This window comes from Staurois parvus, unplaced genomic scaffold, assembly GCF_062004578.1.
Source record: "Staurois parvus isolate SC_StPar_1 unplaced genomic scaffold, SC_StPar_1.0 ptg000691l, whole genome shotgun sequence".
Taxonomy (NCBI): Eukaryota; Metazoa; Chordata; class Amphibia; order Anura; family Ranidae; genus Staurois; species Staurois parvus.
Genome location: NW_028318487.1, coordinates 1303092 through 1325737, shown reverse-complemented (window position 1 = coordinate 1325737; position 22646 = coordinate 1303092). Strand labels below are relative to the sequence as shown.

The following is a 22646-nucleotide window of genomic DNA, read 5'->3' as shown; positions in this document are numbered from 1 at the left end:
TGCTTCTTGTGTGACACCTTGCTAATGAGACACCTTTTTATAAGCTATCAGTTGAGGCTGAACCAGCTGATATTAATTTGCACTGACAAGGGGCAGGATTGCTTTCTAATTACTGATAGATTTCAGCTGGTGTCTTGGATTTTCATGCCTTTTTTGCACCTCCCTTTCTTCATGTGTTTGATACTTTTTTCCTGTGTCATTCCATTTTATTACACATAACTTAATTTCTGAACTTGGTTTCTTTGTATGTCTGGATTGCAAGGGTTGTTACCGATGTGATGAAAATTTTCACGTCAATTGCACCTTTAGAAATATATTTAAAGAGAAAAATGGTGACGTGTTCAATACTTATTTTACCCGCTATATATAAAAGTATTTTGAACCAAGTGTAACCTTAAAAAACCACAACAGTACAATCAGTCTGTATATGCAGGAAAGCATGCTTGTTATACTCACTGTGGGACCTAAGGGGTTAATCCTCCACATTGTAAAAAAAAAAGGCTACTTGATCCTGTCTTCTCTGTTCCTCCCCTTTTTCAAGTGACCACCACTTATCTCCAGACTGAACCGTAGGCATGCACATGCTCCGTTTGGTGTTTATTGCTAGAGAGGTTTTTTTTTTTTCTAGGTAGAGTGCATGTGATCAGCACAGGACCAATCAGCACTGTCCGGACAGAGGTCAGGGGATTTGCATCCTCCTAGAGCAGAAAGAAAACTCCTCCTACAAGCTTTAGCTAGTGCTCAGTTGGACACTGATAGAAGTCGCAAGACTGCTCTCACTCTAACTGCTGATGAGAAAAGGTATTTAGCAGTTTTTATGTACTAAAATAATTGCACTCCCATGGTCTGTGTACTATGAGAGACCGAATATAGTGAATGCAGGGTCCGGGGAGACCAGATATAGTGAATGCAGGGTCCGGGGAGAGCGGATATAGTGAATGCAGGGTCCGGGGAGACCGGATATAGTGAATGCGGGGTCCAGGGGAGAGTGGATATAGTGAATGCGGGGTCCAGGGGAGACCGGATATAGTGAATGCAGGGTCCAGGGGAGAGTGGATATAGTGAATGCGGGGTCCAGGGGAGACCGGATATAGTGAATGCAGGGTCCGGGGGAGAGTGGATATAGTGAATGCAGGGTCCGGGGAGAGTGGATATAGTGAATGCGGGGTCCGGGGAGAGCGGATATAGTGAATGCGGGGTTCGGGGAGAGCGGATATAGTGAATGCAGGGTCCGGGGAGACCGGATATAGTGAATGCAGGGTCCGGGGAGACCAGATATAGTGAATGCAGGGTCCGGGGAGAGCGGATATAGTGAATGCAGGGTCCGGGAAGAGCGGATATAGTGAATGCAGGGTCCGGGGAGACCGGATATAGTGAATGCAGGGTCCAAGAGAGCGGATATAGTGAATGCAGGATCCGGGGAGACCAGATATAGTGAATGCAGGGTCCAGGGAGAGCAGATATAGTGAATGCGGGGTCCGGGGAGAGCAGATATAGTGAATGCAGGGTCCAGGGAGACCAGATATAGTGAATACAGGGTCCGGAGGGAGCGGATATAGTGAATGCAGGGTCCGGGGAGAGCGGATATAGTGAATGCAGGGTCCGGGGAGAGCGGATATAGTGAATGCAGGGTCCGGAGGGAGCGGATATAGTGAATGCAGGGTCCGGGGAGAGCGGATATAGTGTATGCAGGGTCCGGGGAGACCAGATATAGTGAATGCAGGGTCCGGGGAGAGCGGATATAGTAAGTGCAGGATCCGGGGAGACCAGATATAGTGAATGCAGGGTCCGGGGAGAGCGGATATAGTAAATGCAGGGTCCTGGGAGACCGGATATAGTGAATGCAGGGTCCGGGGAGACCGGATATAGTGAATGCAGGGTCCTGGGAGAGCGGATATAGTGAATGCAGGGTCCGGGGAGGCCGGATATAGTGAATGCAGGGTCCGGGGAGACGGGGTATAGTGAATGCTGGGTCCGGGGTTTAGTATCACTTTAAAATAAGAAAAACACATAAAATGCAAAAGTTTTTTAATTTTTTTTTTGTCTTTTTTTGCTTGCTAAGTGAAAGCAAAGCAGTGATGTGAGTATGGACCCATCGTGATGTTAATAACCTTCAGTTACATACATGCAGGTTTGATGAGTATTATCTTGGTTTCTATTTCTCGGCTAAAAGCTTTATTGCATTTTTGGGGGGCAAATTGAGTGCCAGGATTGTACACTAAGCACAGAGCGTATCGTTGATCCATCTCAGGCTTTAAAGTGAGGCCACCCTTTAATGACATTGTAGAGGCCATTTCCGGGACAGGAGGTTGGATTGACGTTTCGGTGACCCCGCAGTCTATAATTTCTTGTGATGGAGTTTCTGGCCACCCCACAACTGAGAAGATTTTTGGCAGCAGTCAGGGCTGCTCTGTTCGGGGCACGATCTGCAAAGAGGAAAAAAATATGGTAATGAAAATGAATTGACAGCTTTAGTGGAGGAAACAAAGAAATTACAATTTTCGAGAATTTTATACCTTAAAAAAAGTTTGTTGGCTTGTTGTAAAAGTCATTCCCTTAAGATACAACTCAGTCCTACTCTGCTTTTTTTTTATTTATACAGAATTTGGGTATATCTGATAAAAGGGTATTAAACCCAAAAGCAAACATTTCTTTTATTGTATTGCTGCTTGTTAACTCTTAGATGTGATGACTGCATTAGTTTTCTTTTTTTTAGGCTTTCTTTTATTTTCGTCTGGTGATCTGGCCAGTAAGTCTTGTTTGTTTTTTAAAAACCCAAGCTCTTCAGCAGAATGTATCAATCTACATGGATGAGACAAACCACTTAACACTGGCAGGGATGCTGACAATGATCAGCTTTTATTTTTTCATGTAAAACCTTTATCCCCGCCCAGAAAAAAAACAAAAAACAAAACTGCTGTAACTGATCTTACTGCCATCGAGGAAGTCTCCAAGATCCTCTCTGATGCCCGCCTCACCACCTGCCCCCTCGACCCTATCCCCTCACAACTCCTACGACCTCCCTCCCCCTCCATCCTATGCTCCCTCACCCACATCTTCAATCTCTCCCTCTCCTCCGGCACTTTCCCCTCCCCTCTGAAACATGCACACATCACCCCCATACTTAAAAAGCCCTCCCTAGACCCCAATGACCCGAACAATCTCAGACCCATCTCCCTGCTCCCATTTACATCTAAACTCCTCGAGTGCCTAGTCTACACCCGCCTAAGCTCTCACCTCAACGACAACAACCTCCTCGATCCCCTACAGTCTGGCTTCCGTCCCCTACACTCCACTGAAACTGCCTTACTCAAACTCTCCAACGACCTGCTAACCACCAAAGCTAATGGCCACTATTCAGTGCTCCTACTCCTTGACCTCTCTGCGGCCTTCGACACAGTCGACCACCCCCTCCACCTCAAAAAACTACACTCCCTCGGCTTAAGAGATTCTGCTCTCTCCTGGCTCTCATCCTACCTGTTACAACGCTCTTTCAGCGTTACCTATAATGCTACCACCTCCCTCTCACTCCCCCTCTCTGTTGGGGTCCCTCAAGGCTCTGTCCTCGGGCCCCTTCTCTTCTCCATCTACACCTCCTCCCTTGGCCAACTCATACACTCTCACGGCTTCAACTACCGCCTCTATGCCGACGACACACAAATCTATCTCTCAACCCCCCACCTCACCCCCTCGGTCTCTGCCCGAATCACACACCTACTGAGCGACATATCAGACTGAAAAATAGAAATGATGTAGCGCTAAACCCAAAACGATCGTATCAGGCCCATAGACAATCTGCCATCATCATAAGATCATATATATATATAGAAAGGGCAAATAAGTGCGTGATGAAACTGAAAAAAATGAGATGAAACAGATGTGCAACCCCTGCACACAGTGCACATAAATAAATAAAAGTCCAGTGATCCTGTGTCAATTGCCTCCACTCATACAGAATCCATGGACTGTGTGTGGACCCGCACACCACCAAGTGCAATCCAAAAACGGCTGGAATGGCCTCTCACCTCCTCCCTGCGACCCTGCAGGGCCACAGAGCTTTATAAATCCCCACTGAGTCAGGATAAGCTTCCTCTTGAGTGGATGGCTTCAATGATGTATCCCCAGTATACTGCTTCCACCTCTCCTATGATATCCTCAGAGGTCAACTGAGCAGGGTGGATCCCAGCTCAAACCCCAATAGGACAAAGGAAGCAGAAGACATCCTCCATAGTGTAAAATAGTTTTAATTAAATAAAATGAAATACTTGTATACACTCACATTCGCCAGATGAAATTAGAGCCGATTCCCATACCATGGGTGTAAGCGTGTGGCTGAAGGGTGTTCCAAGATGGCGCCGCGCCGGAAGTGCGTCACCACGTATTGCCGTCGACGCGTTGCGTCACGTGACCTCGTGACTTCCTCAGTCCTTTACACTATGGAGGATGTCTTCTGCTTCCTTTGTCCTATTGGGGTTTGAGCTGGGATCCACCCTGCTCAGTTGACCTCTGAGGATATCATAGGAGAGGTGGAAGCAGTATACTGGGGATACATCATTGAAGCCATCCACTCAAGAGGAAGCTTATCCTGACTCAGTGGGGATTTATAAAGCTCTGTGGCCCTGCAGGGTCGCAGGGAGGAGGTGAGAGGCCATTCCAGCCGTTTTTTGGATTGCACTTGGTGGTGTGCGGGTCCACACACAGTCCATGGATTCTGTATGAGTGGAGGCAATTGACACAGGATCACTGGACTTTTATTTATTTATGTGCACTGTGTGCAGGGGTTGCACATCTGTTTCATCTCATTTTTTTCAATTTCATCACGCACTTATTTGCCCTTTCTATATATATATATGATCTTATCATGATGGCAGATTGTCTATGGGCCTGATACGATCGTTTTGGGTTTAGCGCTACATCATTTCTATTTTTCTATATTTCATCAGATCTTTGGGTATTGGATCAGATGTTAGCAGCTTCACACGTTTATTTATTGTTTTTTCTGCATAAGAGCACAAGTAGATTTTGCATATTAACATATCAGACTGGATGTCGCTCCACTTCCTTAAACTGAACCTCTCCAAAACCGAGTTTCTTGTCTTCCCCCCAGCCCGAACACCACCCCCCATTGACTTCTCCATCACATCCAACAACGCCACCATCAAACCCGCCCCGCAGGCCAGAGTACTTGGTGTCATTCTGGACTCCAACCTATCCTTCCAGCCCCAAGTCCAATCTTTAACAAACTCATGCAGACTCCACCTCCGCAACATCGCCAAAATCCGCCCATTACTAACCCCAGAAACCACTAAACAGCTCATCCACTCCCTCATCATATCACGACTCGACTACTGCAACTCCCTCCTCACTGGCCTGCCTCGCCGCTGGCTATCTCCGCTTCAGTCCATCCTGAATACGGCTGCCAGACTCATTCACCTTTCCAACCGCTCCGTCTCCGCCACCCCCCTCTGCCAATCCCTCCACTGGCTTCCGATTGCGCAACGGATCAAATTCAAAATCCTAACACTGACGTACAAAGCTGTCCACCATACTGCCCCGAACTACATCACTGACCTAATATCCAAGTACCCCCCAACACGCACACTCAGCTCCTCACAAGACCTCCTTCTCTCTAGTTCCCTGGTCTCCTCCTCCCATGCCCGCCTCCAGGACTTCTCCAGGGTGTCACCCATCCTCTGGAACTCCCTGCCCCAACCCATCAGATTATCACCTACTCTCCTCTCCTTTAGGCGCACCCTGAAAACCCATCTCTTCAGGGAAGCCTACCCCACCCCCCTGCTAACTTGCCGACGACCTCCACTCTTCCTACCACTCCATCCCCCACAGCTATCTCCTCCTGTGCCACCATCCCCTCACTCCTAGATTGTAAACTTGAAAGAGCAGGGCCCTCGATCCCCTCATGTTTTGCATTGTATTGGTATTGTTCTGTCACATGTTCTGTCCCCCTTTGTAATGTACAGCGCTGAGCGAACTATTGGCGCTTTATAAATACTGTATAATAATAATAATTATAAAGTGTGAGCTGGAGTTTGGCTTCAGTTTGTTAGTGTATATAAATCTGCTAGTACATGTAACACTCCCCCCCCCCCCCAGGACTGACAATGCTGCTATGCCCCCTGTGCTCCTTCATCCGGAGTGGGGGCGCTCTAATACAGGAGTGTTACTGGCCAGATCAAATAAAAAGCACAAGAAAATAAAACTAATGCAGCCATCAGATCTAAGGATTGGTAATCTGCAATATACTGTATTACTTTTTTCTGTTTGGGGTTTGATACCAGTTTTGGCAGCCTTGTATTGTATGCAAGGTCACTCAAAAAAAAAAGGAAAGCCTTACTGCAAGTCAACATTTTTAATGGCACCGCTTGCCCATGTGACTAACCTAACATTTCTGCTGATAAGCATTTTACCAAACTCAAATACCAATTCTCCAGACGTTTTCCAGATGTGGGTCTTACAACAGAGAGCCGTAGCCAGGGGGTCACTTAGCTGACACCCATCAAGCATGAGCTGCATTCAGCAGTTGTTTGGCTGTCAGCCCCAGAGTGTAGTGCCCCATCATTGGTGTCAGTGGGAGGAATAGTTCCCCATCATTGGTGTCAGTGGGAGGAATAGTTCCCCATCATTGGTGTCAGTGGGAGGAATAGTTCCCCATCATTGATGTCAGTGGAAGAATAGTGCCCCATCATTGGTGTCAGTGGGAGGAATAGTGCCCCATCATTGATGTCAGTGGGAGGAATAGTGCGCCATCATTGGTGTCAGTTGGAGGAATAGTGCCCCATCATTGATGTCAGTGGGAGGAATAGTGCGCCATCATTGGTGTCAGTTGGAGGAATAGTGCCCCATCATTGGTGTCAGTGGGAGGAATAGTGCCCCATCATTGGTGTCAGTGGGAGGAATAGTGCCCCATCATTGGTGTCAGTGGGAGGAATAGTGCTCCATCATTGGTGTTAGTGGGGGGAATAGTTCCCCATCATTGGTGTCAGTGGGAGGAATAGTGCCCCATCATTAGTGTCAGTAGGAGGAATAGTGCCCCATCATTGGTGTCAGTGGAAGGAATAGTGTCCTATCATTAGTGTCAGTAGGAGGAATAGTTCCATATCATTGGTATCGGTGGGAGGAATAGTGCCCCATCGCTGGTGTCAGTGGGAGGCATAGTGCCCTATCATTGGTATCAGTGGGAGAAATAATGCCCCATCATTGGTGTCAGTGGGAGGAATAATGCCCCATTTGCCCCATCTCCAATCCCAGAGTCATTTTTTAATGGCACCACTTGCCCATGTGACTAACCTAACATTTCTGCTGATAATCATTTTACCAAACTCAAATACCAATTCTCCGGACATTTTCCAGATGTGGGTCTTACAACAGAGAGCGATAGCCAGGGGGTCACATGGCTGACACCAACAGGCAGGAGCTGCATTTAGGAGTTGTTTGGCTGTCAGCCTGGAGTGTAGGTAGGTGAGTGTCTGAAAACCTTTATCAGTTGACAACATATTGGGATTGGGGTGGAGGGTATCAAAAGTCTTCTTTTCTTGATGGAGGGTAAAACAAATCTTAAAGCCTGAATACAATTTTGCAACTTTGACATGTTAGTAAAACTGCGCATATCATCACAATTACTTACAGGGTCTACAGAGGCGAAGGTGCACTTTGCTGACATTTACCTAGATCAGGGGTCTCAAAACTTTATAAATGAAGGACCAGTGTACTGTCCTTCAGACTTTAGGGGGAGCGGACTGTGGCCAGTGAGAGAAGAAAATGTCCTGACATCAGTGAGAGTAAAGAATGCTCCATCATTGGTATTAATGGGAGGAATAGTTTCCCATTGTTGCTGTCAGTGGGAGGAATAGTGCCCCATCATTGGTATCAGTGGGAGGAATAGTGCCCCATCATTGGTATCAGTGGGAGGAATAGTGCCCCATCATTGGTATCAGTGGGAGGAATAGTGCCCCATCATTAGTGTCAGTGGGAGGAATAGTGCTCCATCATTGGTGTCAGTGGGAGGAATAGTGCCCCATCATTGGTATCAGTGGGAGGAATAGTGTCCCATCATTGGTATCAGAGGGAGGAATAGTGCCCCATCATTGGTGTCAGTGGGAGGAATAGTGTCCCATCATTGGTATCAGTGGGAGGAATAGTGCCCCATCATTGGTATCAATGGGGGGAATAGTGCCCCATCATTGGTATCAATGGGAGGAATAGTGCACCATCATTGGTATCAGTGGGAGGAATAGTGCCCCATCATTGGTGTCAATGGGAGGAATAGTGCCCCATCATTGGTGTCAGTGGGAGGAATAGTGCTCCATCATTGGTATCAGTGGGAGGAATAGTGTCCCATCGTTGTTGTCAGCAGGAGGAATGTTGCCCCATCATTGGTGTCAGTAGGAGGACTAGTACCACATCATTGGTGCCAGTTGAAGGAATAGTGTCCCATCGTTGGTGTCAGTGGGAGGAATAGTGCCCCATCATTGGTGTCAGTGGGAGGAATAATGTCCCATCATTGGTGTCAGTGGAAGGAAAAGTGCCCCATCATTGGTGTCAGTGGGAGGAATAGTTCCCCATCATTGATGTCAGTGGGAAGAATAGTGCCCCATCATTGAAGTCAGGGGAGGAATAGTGCCCCATCATTGGTGCCAGGGGGAGGAATAGTGTCCCATCATTGTTGTTAGTGGAAGGAATAGTGCCCCATCATTGGTGTCAGTGGGAGGAATAGTGCCCCATCATTGGTGTCAGGGGGAGGAATAGTGTCCCATCATTGGTGTCAGTGGGAGGAATAATGCCCCATCATTGTTGTCAGTGGAAGGAATAGTGCCCCATCATTGGTGTCAGTGGGAGGAATAGTGCCCCATCATTGGTGTCAGTGGAAGGAATAGAGTCCCATTGTTGTCATCATTGGCGGGAACTATGCCCTACTGCTGCTGATGGTGGGGGGAATGATGCCCCAAGGGCCGGATAAAAGCAAGCAAAGAGCCAGCATCCGGCCCCCGGGCCACAGTTTGGAGACCACTGACCTAGATCAAGCCTTGATCTCGCTTTTTTTTTTACATTATTTTTTACACACTTTTGTTTGTTTACATCTTTCCCTGGCAAGGATAGAAATACAATGCAGGTAAAAAAAAAAAGTGCATTTATTATTTTTTTTGTTTCTGGAGCCTCTAAAGCAGCCTTTCTCAACCTTTTCAACACAGAGGAACCCTTGAAATTACTTTTTGGTCTCAGGCAACCCCAGATAAAAATAACTGTATCTACAGCTCCATGTACATTGGTGTGATGGTCGATGGGAAGAATACTCCTTACACTTGTGGTCATTGAGAAGAATTACGCCCTTATAGCTAGCTAAAAAGATCAATGGTGTCAGTGGGAACCTATCTCAGAGGCGGATATTGCTCATTGCTCAAGCAACCCCTGTATGAACCCTGGTTGAGAAACTCCACATCTAAGGATTGGTAATCTGCAATTTATTCATTTTTTGTTTTTTGGGTAATATTCCCTCTTAATTTTGTCATTGGTACATATCTCCCATGGCAGTGCTTGTCTTTTCATGTATTTTGTTTGACCGCAGCGTGCCTATTAAACCCACAAATTACTAGAACACCCTTTCTCAACCTTTTTTGTTTTTTTTTACCCTGGAGGAACGCATAAATTAAATTTCAGTTCTAGGGGAACCCTTTCTAAGACCAGTTCATGAGGGAGCAGTGGGAAAAATGCACCTTACTTTGGTGGTCAGTAAGGAAAATGCCCCCTATAGAGTGGTGGTCAGTGGGAAGAATGTCCCTTACGTTGGTGGTCAGTGAGAAGAATACTCCTTGCATTGGGGGTCAGTGGGAAAAATGCTCCTTACATTGGGGGTCAGTGGGAACAATGCTCCCTACATTGGGGGTCAGTGGGAAGAATGCTCCTTACATTGGGGGTCAGTGGGAAGAATGCTCCTTACATTGGGGGTCAGTGGGAAGAATGCTCCTTACATTGGGAGTCAGTGGGAAGAATGCTCCTTACATTGGGGGTCAGTGGGAAGAAAGCTCCTTACATTGTGAAAAGAATGTTCCTTACATTGAGGGTCAGTGGGAAGAATGCTCCATACATTTGCTGAGCGAACTATTGGCGCTTTATAAATACTGTATAATAATATTAATACATTGGTGGCCAGTGGGAAGAATGCTCCTAACATTGGGGGTCAGTGGGAAGAATGCTTCTTACATTGTGGGTCAGTGAGAAGAATACTACTTGTATTGGTGATCAGTGGGAAGACTGCTCCTTGCATTGGTGATCAGTGGGAAGAATGCTCCTTACATTGGTGTCTAGTGGGAAGAATGCTCCTTACATTGGTGGCCAGTGGGAAGAATGCTCCTTACATTGGTGTCTAGTGGGAAGAATGCTCCTTACATTGGTGGCCAGTGGGAAGAAAGCTCCTTACATTGTGAGAAGAATGTTCCTTACATTGGAGGTCAGTGAGAAGAATGCTCCTTACATTGGAGGTCAGTGAGAAGAATGCTCCTTACATTGGAGGTCAGTGAGAAGAATACTCCTTAGAATTGGGGGTCAGCGGGAAGAATGCCCTTTACATTGGGGGTTAGCGGCAAGAATGCCCCTTACATTGGGGGTCAGTGGGAAGAATGCTCCTTATATTGGTGGTCAGTGGGAAGACTGCTCCTTGCATTGGTGGTCAGTGGGAAGAATTCCCCTTTCATTGGTGGTCAGTGAGAAGAATGTTCCTTACATTGGTGGTCAGTGAGAAGAATGCTCCTTGCATTGGTGGTCAGTGAGAAGAATGCTCCATGCATTGGTGGTTAGTGTTGAGAATGTCCTCTTTACAGTGGTCATCTGGAAGCTATCCTTACAACCATTTTAAAAGATCAACGGTATCATGCTGCTGCCTCTCCCAAGTGGCACTGGATGTCAAACTAAGCAGCCATCAAATAGGAGCCCCTAGCAACCTCTGGAGGAACCCTAGGGATCCACAAAACCCTTAGTTGACAATGTCTGGCAACAAACAGCAAGATTTCAAAAAGCTTTTCATGAATCCAACCTGGAAAGGATCGCTCTTCCCTACAAGCAGACAGAATTGTTTATTCAGCTGACATATTATCTACCAGCCATGCACCAGATTTGTGTCTAAGCACATTGGCTGGCAATGTGATTAAACTGCATAATATAATCACATTGTGCTGGAAGAGGCCAGTAAGTAAGGGGACCAAAAAGGGAAAAGCTGAGGAGATATGCAGGTCTGCCCCATTGCCCCCCTCACTAACAGGCACCAACAAGGGCTATTAATGGACCAGTTCATGAGGAAACAATGGGAAAAATGCACCATTGTCGATCAGTAAGGAGAATACCCCCCTTATAGTTCTGGTCTGTGGGACAGAGTACCCCTTCTAACTCAACCAAACATGCATATAGCCAAACCCATTTGTAGCTATTTAAAAGGACAGCCCACTGGAGCTAGCCCTTTGGTCCCCTAATGATGTTCTGCACCATCACTTACTTGTAAAAGTTCCGATAAAGCAGATACCAATGTTGTAACTGTTAAAATTTTTCGCATGAGCTCCGACAGTTGACCAACCTCGACCTTCATATATGGTCCCATCCTCTCCAATGAGGAAGCTGTATAAGAATTAGTGAAAGGTGTTCGGTTATCAAAACAATACTCTAGAAGCCTAATACAGGGAATTATTGTGTAGTCCTAACACACTTTCTGTCCTCCGATGACAATGTTGCTCTTCAATAGATACAGTACCGTAAATAGACATGGTCATCATAGGACATTGAGTCTATTACTGACAGGATCACCAGGTGAAAAGAAAAGATACAAAGATCACAAAAAAGAAAAAGTATGCAACCACCACACCTAATGATGGGTAAGGTGCAAAACATTACATTTTCTTGTTCTACGGTTTAGGTGCCCTTAAATGTAGATATCTTCTTCAATGGAATTGACCCGTATTTGGTTCTTACTTGTATCCAATGTCACACCATTTGTTGGTGTTCATGTGAAAGTTCTGTAGGCTCCTCACTTGGGCATAGCATGACTTTCGGTTGTTACAGAAAGCTCCGGCACTGTGGTGGATGATAGCGCCCGGTAATGGAATACTTGGAAACCTCGCCTTGCACGTGCTCTTCCTAGCACCCCACTGGGAGCGGGGTACAATAGGTGGGCATCCTGCAAAGAATAGTACAGAAAAGTTCTAAAGCTCATGTTGGTGATAAAATATACAATTGAAAATATACCATCATATACCAGATCTAGTTAACACAATGTTCCTGAAGTAACTGTTATAGTAAAAAAAATGCGAAGCACCGAAAGGATGAGGCTTCATGCTCATGGACATTATGGGTTGTACCCATGCTGCAGCCGAAATGCTTTGCTTCCCCCCAGATGTGTTCGGTGGGCACTACCACCACTGTGTGTAGGCAGGTGTCTACTGTAGGGGTACACATTAGCTCATATTATTGGGTTGAACTGTGTTAGCAGTAACCTATGTCCAGTGAGTTCCTGTAGCAGGCTGCGAAGGGAGTTACAAAGAGGTTAAGACTTCTAACTCTCAGGCGTTCGTAGCTCTGCCCATTTGTAGTGGGCTATGAATACAAGGAGAGGCAGCCTATCAAGGTCCCTCTCTTGACCTTCCTCATGGGATCAGACAGGAAGGAATGCAACAGAATGTAGTTCTACAGTAAGCACGTGGCATCCCTTTTGGGGTACCCAATCGGGGTACAGAAAGTCAGATCATGGACCTTACTGAAGGGACTATTCCTTCCTATTTGAGCGGTATGAATTGGCAGCCTGAGCTAGGATGAACTAGAGCTGTGTATGGTGGAATCTATAAGGGACTGTCTCATAATCATTCTGTACCTTCAAGAAGTTGTCAGAATCAGTTGTGGAACTACCGGGGTCGCAATGGTCGCATTTTCAGCCAGGTCCTGGTGTTCCGCCACTGTGGAGGGGGCCCCAAGAAGTGTTTTCAGTTAAAAAGAGCACTTCTCTACTGTTCATAAAAAGCAGAAAAGTGCCTGTTTCTGATGTCCTCTTCACCTTCCTGTACCTCCTCCTTGCAGACTTCCCCCACTCAATTAGTAATCGGCTGAATTCAGCTCTGGCTCAGCAGAGTTTGACTTGAATGGGGGGGGGGTGTGATTAGGGGGTTGTGGGCCATTGGTCAGGTGCCTGCTGGCATCGGACAGCTTCGCAGTGCGTACACGCAGTTCTGGAGCTGGCTGATTAGTAATCGGCTAAGCTTGACTTGGGCTCTACAGAGATAGGCTTTAGCGGTGGAGCACTGGTCAGCTGTCCGGTGGCATAGTCTTTACAGCAAAATTCAAAGCATCTGCAAGGAGGGGGCGTGGGGGAGAGGAGGACAACAGCCTGCAGGCAAGGTCAGTGTGGGACACAGTGAGTCACAACATTTCCCCTTACATCTAGGGTCCCAGAGTTCCCTTTTACATCAGGGTCTGCAGAGTTCCCTTTTACATCAGGGTCCGCAGAGTTCCCTTTTACATCAGGGTCCGCAGAGTTCCCATTTACATCAGGGTCTGCAGAGTTCCCTTTTACATCAGGGTCCGCAAAGTTCCCCTTTACATCAGGGTTCATAGAGTTCCCCCTTGCACTGTAATCCAAACTCTGCAGACTCTGATGTACTGTAAAGAGGGCTCTGGGAACTTTGATGTAAGGGGAATTACAATGTAAGGTCAGGAAGGGGGCCTACTGCAGAACATGTGAAATGGTCCCCCATTATACAGGGCCCTGAAACAGTAGTAGAGGGCCCAGGGCTCGGGTCAGTGGGACCCTTCATGGTTTTTTGCACCAAGGCCCTGAAGATTCTAGTTACGGCTTTGCTCAGAGTTGTAAAATGCCTGGTGTGAAGTTCCTACAAAAAGGGTGCATGTAAGGGGTTCAAAAGAACAGCACTTATATCAGGGGGATGAGCAGGTCAGGTGCGCGGTGGCATTGGACAGCTCTGCACTACACACATGCAGTTCTGGAGCCGGCCGATTAGTAATCAGCTAAGTCTGGCTTGGACTCTGGAGAGATAGGCCATAGCGGTGGGGGCACTGGTCAGGTGCCCGATCACGTCACCTTTACAGCAAAATAGAAAGCATCTGCAAGGAGGGGATGTGGAGGAGAGGAGGACAAAAGCCTGCAGGCAAGGTCAGTGTGTGACACAGTGAGTCACAACATTCCCCCTTACATCTAGGGTCCGCAGAGTTCCCTTTTACATCTAGGGTCCGCAGAGTTCCCTTTTACATCAGGGTGTGCAGAGTTCCCTTTTACATCAGGGTGCGCAGAGTTCGCTTTTACGTCTAGGGTCCGCAGAGTTCCCTTTTACGTCTAGGGACCGCTGAGTTCCTTTTTACATCTAGGGTCTGCAGAGTTCCCTTTTACATCTAGGGTCCGCAGAGTTCCCTTTTACATCTAGGGTCTGCAGATTTCTCTTTTACATCAGGGTCCGCAGAGTTCCCTTTTACATCTAGGGTCCGCAGAGTTCCCTTTTACATCTAGGGTCTGCAGAGTTCTCTTTTACATCAGGGTCCACAGAGTTCCCTTTTACATCTAGGGTCCGCAGAGTTCCCTTTTACATCTAGGGTCTGCAAAGTTCTCTTTTACATCAGGGTCCGCAGAGTTCCCTTTTACATCTAGGGTCTGCAGAGTTCCCTTTTACATCAGTGTTCATAGAGTTTCCCCTTGCACAATAAGGCAAACCCTGCAGACTGATGTACTGTAAAGGGGGATTAGGGAACTGACGTCAGGGGGATGCTAATGTAAGGACAGGAAGGGGGCTTACTGCAGAACATGTGAAAGAGCCCCGTGATGGTAGTAAAGAGCCCCGGGCTCGGGTCAGGGGAGCCCTTCAGGTTTTTTTGCATCGGGGCCCTAAAGATTCTAGTTACGCCTTTGCTCAGAGTTATAAAATGCCTGGTGTGAAGTTCCTACAAAAGGGTGCATGTAAGGGGTACAAAAGAACAGGGCTTATATCAGGGGCATGAGCACTCCCAAGGGTTAACAAGTGGTGATTGCTGCAGAGTGAGAGACCATCTTGCTGCTGCCATGAGTAACCAGAGGAGGGTTTGGTGCTAAAGATGCCAGCCGGTGAGTGTACATTGTGACTTGGCAGGGAGTGCTCGGGTACCAAGGGACGTTCTGAGTGTAACCCCCTCCATAGCAATCGGTGCTGCATACCCGGGACCAACCTCACAGCACGGACCCCTATGTATCAAGCCTATATAGTCATGTACGTACAATCTGTAGATATAGTTTGTAGCTGTAGCTGTGCCTTTTTGATTCACCTATGAGACCGAGTGCCACACCAATAGTAAGGAGTCCAAATTGATTTTATTAAGTCTATTAACATTGTTAAAGTGGAGTTCCATTCAAAAGTAGAAGCTCCCCTTGTTTGCCTCCTCCGCCCTCCACTGCCATCTTTGGCACTTTTTGGGGGGGGAGCGGATACCTGGTTTTCACAGGTACTCACTCCCACTTCTGTCTCAGTTCACCACGGATAAGTGAGCCTAAAGTTTGGCCCCCTCCTCCATCCCTCAGTCTCCTGGGAACCCTCACAGGTCCCAGAAGACTGCTGGACCAATAAGCCGCAAGCTGTCACTGCCTGGTGCCCACAGTAGAGATGCCGGCGCCAAAGAGAGAAGAGGCAGAGAAGGGACAGTGCAGGTGAGTACATTGCTGGACCCCGGGACAGGTAAGTGTGTGTTTATTTGAGGTCAGCAGTTACAGTTTTTGTAGCTGCTGACTTTTAATAAACACAAAATTATTATTATTATACAGGATTTATATAGCGCCAACAGTACATTATAATGGGAGACAGTACATGAGACAGTACAGTAACAATACAATACAATACATGAGGGGTTCGAGGGCCCTGCTCCTTGGAGCTTACAATCTAGGAGGGAGGGGATAGTGGTACAGGAGGAAATAGCTGTGGGGGATGGAGTGGTGGGAAGAGCGGAGGAGATCAGCAATTAGGTGAGGGCAGGGTAGGCTTCTCTGAAGAGATGGGTTTTCAGGGTGCGCCTAAAGGTGAGGAGGGAAGGTGACAGTCTGATGGATTGGGGTAGTGAGTTCCAGAGGATGGGGGAAGCCCTGGAGAAGTCCTGGAGACGGTCATGGGAGGAGGAGACCAGGAAACTGGAGAGTAGGAGGTCTTGTGAGGAGCGGAGAGTACATTTTGGGTGGTAGATGGATATCAGGTCGGTGATTCAGTTTGGGGCAGTGTTATGAATGGCTTTGTACGTCAGTGTTAATATTTTGAATTTAATGCGTTGGGCAATTGGAAGCCAGTGGAGGAATTGGCAGAGGGGGGTGGCGGATACGGAGCAGTTGGTATGGTGGATGAGTCTGGCCGCAGAATTCAGGATAGACTGAAGTGGGGATAGTCTGTGATGAGGTAAGCCGGCGAGGAGGGAATTGGTAGTCAAGTCATGATATGACAAGGGAGTGAGTGAGTTGCTTTGTAGTTTCTGGAGTTAGTAATGTGCGTATTTTGGAGATGATGCGGAGGTGGAGTCTTCATGAATTTGTCAGCGATTGGAACTGAGGCTGGAAAGACAGATTGAAGTCTAGAATGACACCTAGTACTCTGGCTTGCGGGGTGGGGCTGATGGTGGCGTTGTTGGTCGTGATGGAGAGGTCGGGGGGGGGCGTGGGCTGGGGGGAAAACTATGAGCTCAGTTTTAGCAAGGTTTAGTTTGAGGAAGTGGAGTGACATCCAGTCTGATATGTCGTTCAGAAGGCTAGTGATTCGGGCGGAGACTGAAGGAGTGAGGCGAGGGGTAGAGAGATAAATTTGAGTGTCATCGACATAGAGATGGTAGTTGAAGCCATGGGAGTGTATCGGTTGACCAAGGGAGGAGGTGTAGATGGAGAAGAGAAGGGGCCTGAGGACAGAACTTTGGGGGACCCCAACAGAGAGGGGGAGTGAGGGGAAGGTGGCAGCGTTATAGGTAACACTGAAGGAGCGTTGAGATAGATAGGAAGAGAGCCAGGAGAGAGCGGAGTCTCTGAGGCCAAAAGAGTACATTTTTTTGAGGAGGAGGGGGTGGTCGGCCACGTTGAAAGCCGCAGAGAGGTCGAGGAGTAGTAGCACTGAGTGATGGCCTTTGGCTTTGGGGGTTAGCAGGTCATTGATGACTTTGAGTAGGTCAGTTTCAGTGGAGTGTAGGGGACGGAAGCCAGATTGTAGGGCATCAAGGTGGTTGTTGTCGGTGAGGTGGGAGCTTAGGCGATTACAGGCTAAGCGCTCAAGGAGTTTGGATGAAAATGGCAGCAGGGAGATGGGTCTGGAACTCCGCTTTAAGTTGCTTGAAGAAGCTGCAGAGGTTTGTTTTTAACTGTATACAAAGTATTTCTAAAAATGTCAATCCATGAGTCTGCTTCCCTGCAGAGCCCCAATGAAGGGGGGCCCATGGAGGGTCAAAACACACTGGTTTTTATATTTGTTGAGTACTCTCTATTGACAAATCAATAAACCATTTGGGGCTCCTTGCGATTTGGTGTGGCACTCCAACTCCCTTAAAGTGCTTGTAAACCCTTCCCTATCCCCAGTGAAGTGACTGGCCTCAAGGGATACACAGAGATGAAACATATCCTCCTATATAAGTTGTACCAGCTTATCTGCAGCCCTCTCACCTCTACAGCCTCCTAAAACACAAAGATCAACGGCTTTCCCTCAGCTCCAAAATGCAGGGGCGGGGATCACTCTGTAGAGCAGGGAGCTGGGTGTAATCTGAGACCTGAGTGGAGGGAATGACCAACCCCTCTCACAGTCTCATAGGAAAGCAATCACTTTCTGTGTGCTGGAGGGTGGTGGGACCTTCTCCCAGAACTCAGCAGTGTTGGCATTACATGTCAGAAGTGAGTCATGCAGATAGCAGAGGGGGTGAGATTAGATAGGAAGCACACTAAGTGCTTTTGATTGAGGATAGTACACACCCTAGAGGGGTATGTTTTGCTCATTTTTTATTTCAGAGGTTTGCAAACACTTTAATCAGTACACAAACCATAGGACAGCGTATTACATCACATCTCTACAACATAATGTAAGACTACTGAGCGCTTACCTAGAGCATTTTCAGCTGCCCAGAGAACCGAGAGGAGGACGAGCCAACGGATCATGGTGACACCAAGGACACAGGGAGAGAACTCTGAAAAAGACATTAGAAAACACAAAGGGTTGTGGAGAAGAGGTTCAACATGAGGACATGGTGCTTTGCAACAGGGTCCCACCCGGCCAGTCAGGCTGCTTGCTCAGATAAAGGGTCTGGTATGCATTTTGAGGGGGAACTCTTTTTTTTTTTTCTTTTCATTCTTGCTATGGGTTGTACTACATCAAAAATGACCACCAAATCGGGTTTGTTTAGCTTTGCTTTGATTTTAACACACATTAAAATTCCTACTGCTTCAATGTGCATTTGTGGTTTATTTTTGATGTTTTTTTGGAGATTTATAAAATAAATACTGTGTGTTGATTTTGTATTTTTTTTAAAGGGGCTCAGTAGAACCCCAGCTCAGTAGTACCTCAAGCTCAGTAATTTGCTCAGCACATCCCCAGCTCATTAGTACTCCCATTCATCAGATCTCCAGCTCATTAGTACCCCTGCTCAGCAGATCCCCAGCTCATTAGTACCCCTGCTCAGCAGATCCCCAGCTCATTAGTACCCCTTCTCAACAGATCCCCAGCTCATTAGTACCCCTGCTCAGCAGATCCCCAGCTCATTAGTAACCCTGCTCAGCAGATCCCCAGCTCATTAGTACTTTCATTCAGCAGATCCCCAGCTCATTAGTACTCCTTCTCAGCAGATCCCCTGCTCAGCAGATCCCCAGCTCATTAGTACCCTTGCTCAGCAGATCCCCAGTTCATTAGTTCTTTCATTCAGCAGATCCCCAGCTCATTATTACCCCTGCTCAGCAGATCCTCGGCTCATTAGTACTTTAATTCAGCAGATCCCCAGCTTATTAGTACCCCTGCTCAGCAGATCCCCAGCTCATTAGTACCCTCATTCAGCAGATCCCCTGCTCAGTAGTACAGCCAGCTCGGCTGATCTCCCATCAGTAGTGACCCCCAGCTCTGCTGTTTCTCTGCTCAGTAGTAACCCATAGCTCTGCTGATTCTCTGGTTTGCTGATCCTCCTCTCTCTCCAGTCCCTGCTCACCTCCCTCTATATGGATCTCATGCTGCGCAGCACTCGTGTCATCTGCTAGTTTCTCTTGCTCCGGTCTCCCAGCTCTGCTGATTCTCCACCACTCAGTCCTCTCTCTATAGCCACACTCACCTTCCGCTATAACGTACCCACGTTGCACACCATGTGTGCCATCTGCACCAGACACTCCCAGAATATATACACATGAAGTGGAAGTGACTGATATTGACATCCTTCTGGTTCACTTATTGGTTTCCCAGTGCATCCTGGGATATCTCATAACTCCAATACCTCCAAAACATAGCAAAGTTAACTCTGAATAATGCCCCACAAATGCTGCAGGTGCTGTTAGACCTCTGTGGAGGTTTGGAGACACTTTGAAGCACCATGAAGGTGACATGGGGTACAATTTTTGAAGCAAAGCAAACACAACAGTTTAAAAACCTCTTGCCCTCCAGAGGATTTACCCCCCTTCCTGACCAGGCCATTTTTTGCAATACAGCGCTGCGTTAATTTAACTGACAATTGCGCAGTCATGCAATGCTGCACCCAAATTAAATTTATGTCCTTTTTTTTTATCATAAATTTAGGCCAAAATATATTCTGCGACGTCTTTGCTGAAAAAACAATCCCAATATGTGTAAATTAATTTGTTTATGTGCAAGATATAGCGTCTACAAATGGCGGTATATGTACTGGAACTTTTTATTTTTTTTTTACTAGTAATGGCAGTGATCAGCAACTTATAATGAGACCACGGGACTGCAGCGAGCATTTTGACACTGGGGGGGAACTGACCAATACAGTGATCAGTGATAATAAAAAGTACTGACACTGTACTAATGGCACTGGGCAGGAAGGGGTTAACATCTGGGGCGATCAAAGGGTTGACTGTGTGCTGTGTGTTTCACAGTGTGCTGTGTCTGTGCTTGCACTGTATGCACACTGCTTTGTATGACTGTAATATGCAGAGCAATACAAAGCAGTGTGCCGAAGCTGACAAAGGAGAGATCTGTGTTGTTTATACACAGGCCTCTTCCCCGTCACTGATACTCGATGATCGTCAGGTGCCGGCAGGGAATCACCGCTGAGGCCATGAATGGCGGCGTGGGTAGGGCATGTGCACGACGTCCATGCTTATTTACTACCTTCACTAAATATGTCATCCATCTTCTGGATCACTCAGTAGTTGCTATAGTAGTAGCCTATTAATTTTCAAATCAAACTTTTAATTTTCTTTGGTTTCCTGTTTCTAAGACCGGTGGCTGCTACACCTCCTATTCCTCCAGCCACTAATCTTGGCACATCCCTTCTGTAGCTCTTTCTGCAAAAAGCAGTGATGTAATTCAGCCCCACTTGCAGTGGTGGGTGGACTGAGACTCTCAGACACAATCAAAATGTACAGGCCTAGTGTACCCGCCCATATTCACTATAGTTCCCTGTGGTTGATGGGAACTGTAGTTTGCTTTTACTGCAGGGAGAGGAGAGGCTATGAGGAAATCCCTGCTGTTACACCTCCTCCTTGGCAGAGCAGATGCTGATATCTTTTGAATTACAGAGATGAAGTCATGAAAATTCTTCTCCTAAATGGTAAGGATTTTCAAAATGGTATTAATTGTTTAGTGGTTTCTGTAGGGGGGTGATTTTTGTGCCTATCCCTGAGTTCTTCTTTAAATGTGTAAAAAAATATTAACAAAGCAATAAAGTACATAAACCTGTAAATATTATTGGTTAACCACTTGCCGTACGCCCTATAGCAGAAATACTGCTACAGGGCGGCTTGGGTGTGTACAATCATGTATATATGTGATTTTGCAGTTCCGGGTAGTGGGCACGCGTGTACTACGCGCGCGCCCTGCCAGCGCTGCCATTCAGCTGTCAATCACCGGGTCCCAGCAGGTGATTTCTCTCCAGCATCCAGTGATCGCCGAGCATTACTGACGGGAGAGAACTGTATGTAAACAATTCAGTTCTCTCCCGTCAGCTCCTGCACACTGCTTTGTATGGCTCTGCATAGAAGAGCCATACAAAGGAGTGTGTTTACACAGTGAAACAGCACACAGTTAACCCTTTGATTGCTCAGTTAATACCCTTCCTGCTCAGTGTCATTATTACAGTGTCAGTGCAATTTATTAGCACTGATCACTGTATTAGTGTCACTGAGGATGTCAGTGACACCAAGTCAGTTCCCCCCAGTGTCAGAATGCCCCCCGCAGTTCTGCAGTCCTGCTATAAGTTGCTAATCACTGCTATTACTAGTATAGAAAAAATTCCAGTATATATACCACCATTTGTAGACGCTATAACTTTCACATAAACCAATTACAGTGAAACAGCACACAGTTAACCCTTTGATCACCCCAGATGTTAACCCCTTCCTGCCCAGTGCCATTAGTACAGAGTCCCCAGTGACACCAAATCAGTTCCCCCTAGTGTCAGAAGGCCCGCCGCAGTCCCGCAATAAGTCACTGATCGCCGTCATTACTAGTGAAAAAAACGAATTCCAGTATATACGTATACCGCCATTTGAAAACACTATAACTTTCATGTAAACCAATTAATTTACACATATTGGGATTTTTTTTAGCAAAGACATGGAGCAGAATACATTTTGGCCTAAATTTGTGACAAAATTTGATTTTTACATTTTTTTACTGGACATGTTTAATAACAAAAAGTAAAAAATATTGTTTTTTTCTCAAAATTGTTGGTCTTTTTTTGTATATAGTGCAAAAAATAAAAATACACAGAGGCAATCAAATACCACCGAAAGAAAACTCTATGGGGAAAAAAGGACATAACTTTGGGTGCAGCATTGCATGACCGCTCAGTTGTCAGTTAAAGTAACGCAGCGCTGTATCGCAAAAAATGGCCTGGTCAGGAAAGGGGGTGGGGGGGGGGAATCCTCTGGAGAGCAAGTGGCTAATGAAATAGAAACACATTTTAAAAAATAGCAGAAAAATATGAATTGAATGGATAAGGAAAATAAGGAGTTAATTAGGGCTGATCAGAGGAAACTAAGGGTTAATAAGGAATTAAACAGAGAAACTTTTTATTTAAAAAGAAACAACTTTTTTTTACTTATCAGGTTGCTTGAAATCATCTGCAGATTGAAGTTCATTCCTTTGATCTGCAGATGAATGAACAGAATGATACAAAACAATATGTTACATTGTATCTTTCTGTAGGGTCTGAGAAAGTGTTATTTATAAACACTGTCAGACTGCTTTTCTTTTTTTTTTTTACAGCTGAAAGTGACTGACCTTCCCAATTTGAAGTAGTAATCTGGCTTTGATTAATCAGAGCCAAATTGCTGTGTACTGGGAGGGGGGAGCAAGGCAGAAGGACTGGATGTGCTACACACGTCCTCTGTACTGTGATGACCTTTTTGTTGGGAGTGTGCAGAATGCCCAAGATCTGGAACTAGTTAAAACACTTTTTCCTTGGTAAATGTCAGAGCCTGCAAAGACACTGCTCCTCGCCAAATG

The 22646-nt window shown here is 46.5% G+C and overlaps 1 protein-coding gene across 1 annotated transcript; it reads right to left on the bottom strand.

Annotated features, from left to right (window-relative positions):
• Positions 1 to 2011: 2011 nt before the first annotated feature.
• LOC149446768 (peptidoglycan-recognition protein SC2-like) lies at positions 2012 to 18191 on the bottom strand. The gene is made up of 4 exons (XM_089652715.1): positions 18079 to 18191; positions 11971 to 12175; positions 11501 to 11619; positions 2012 to 2426 (listed from the first exon to the last, which is right to left on the bottom strand). Exons 1-4 carry the CDS (start codon positions 18173 to 18175, stop codon positions 2248 to 2250), a joined length of 600 nt encoding a protein of 199 aa, XP_089508841.1. The 5' UTR covers positions 18176 to 18191; the 3' UTR covers positions 2012 to 2247.
• Positions 18192 to 22646: the final 4455 nt, after the last annotated feature.

Coding starts and splice junctions, on each gene's coding strand:
- LOC149446768 (XM_089652715.1), bottom strand. CDS start 18,175: ATGTCTTTTTCAGAGTTCTCTCCCTGTGTCCTTGGTGTCACCATGATC. Junction 11,620..11,970: donor TGGTGTGACATTGGATACAA/GTAAGAACCAAA, acceptor ATTCTTATACAG/CTTCCTCATTGGAGAGGATG. Junction 2,427..11,500: donor CTTTATCGGAACTTTTACAA/GTAAGTGATGGT, acceptor TCCTCTTTGCAG/ATCGTGCCCCGAACAGAGCA.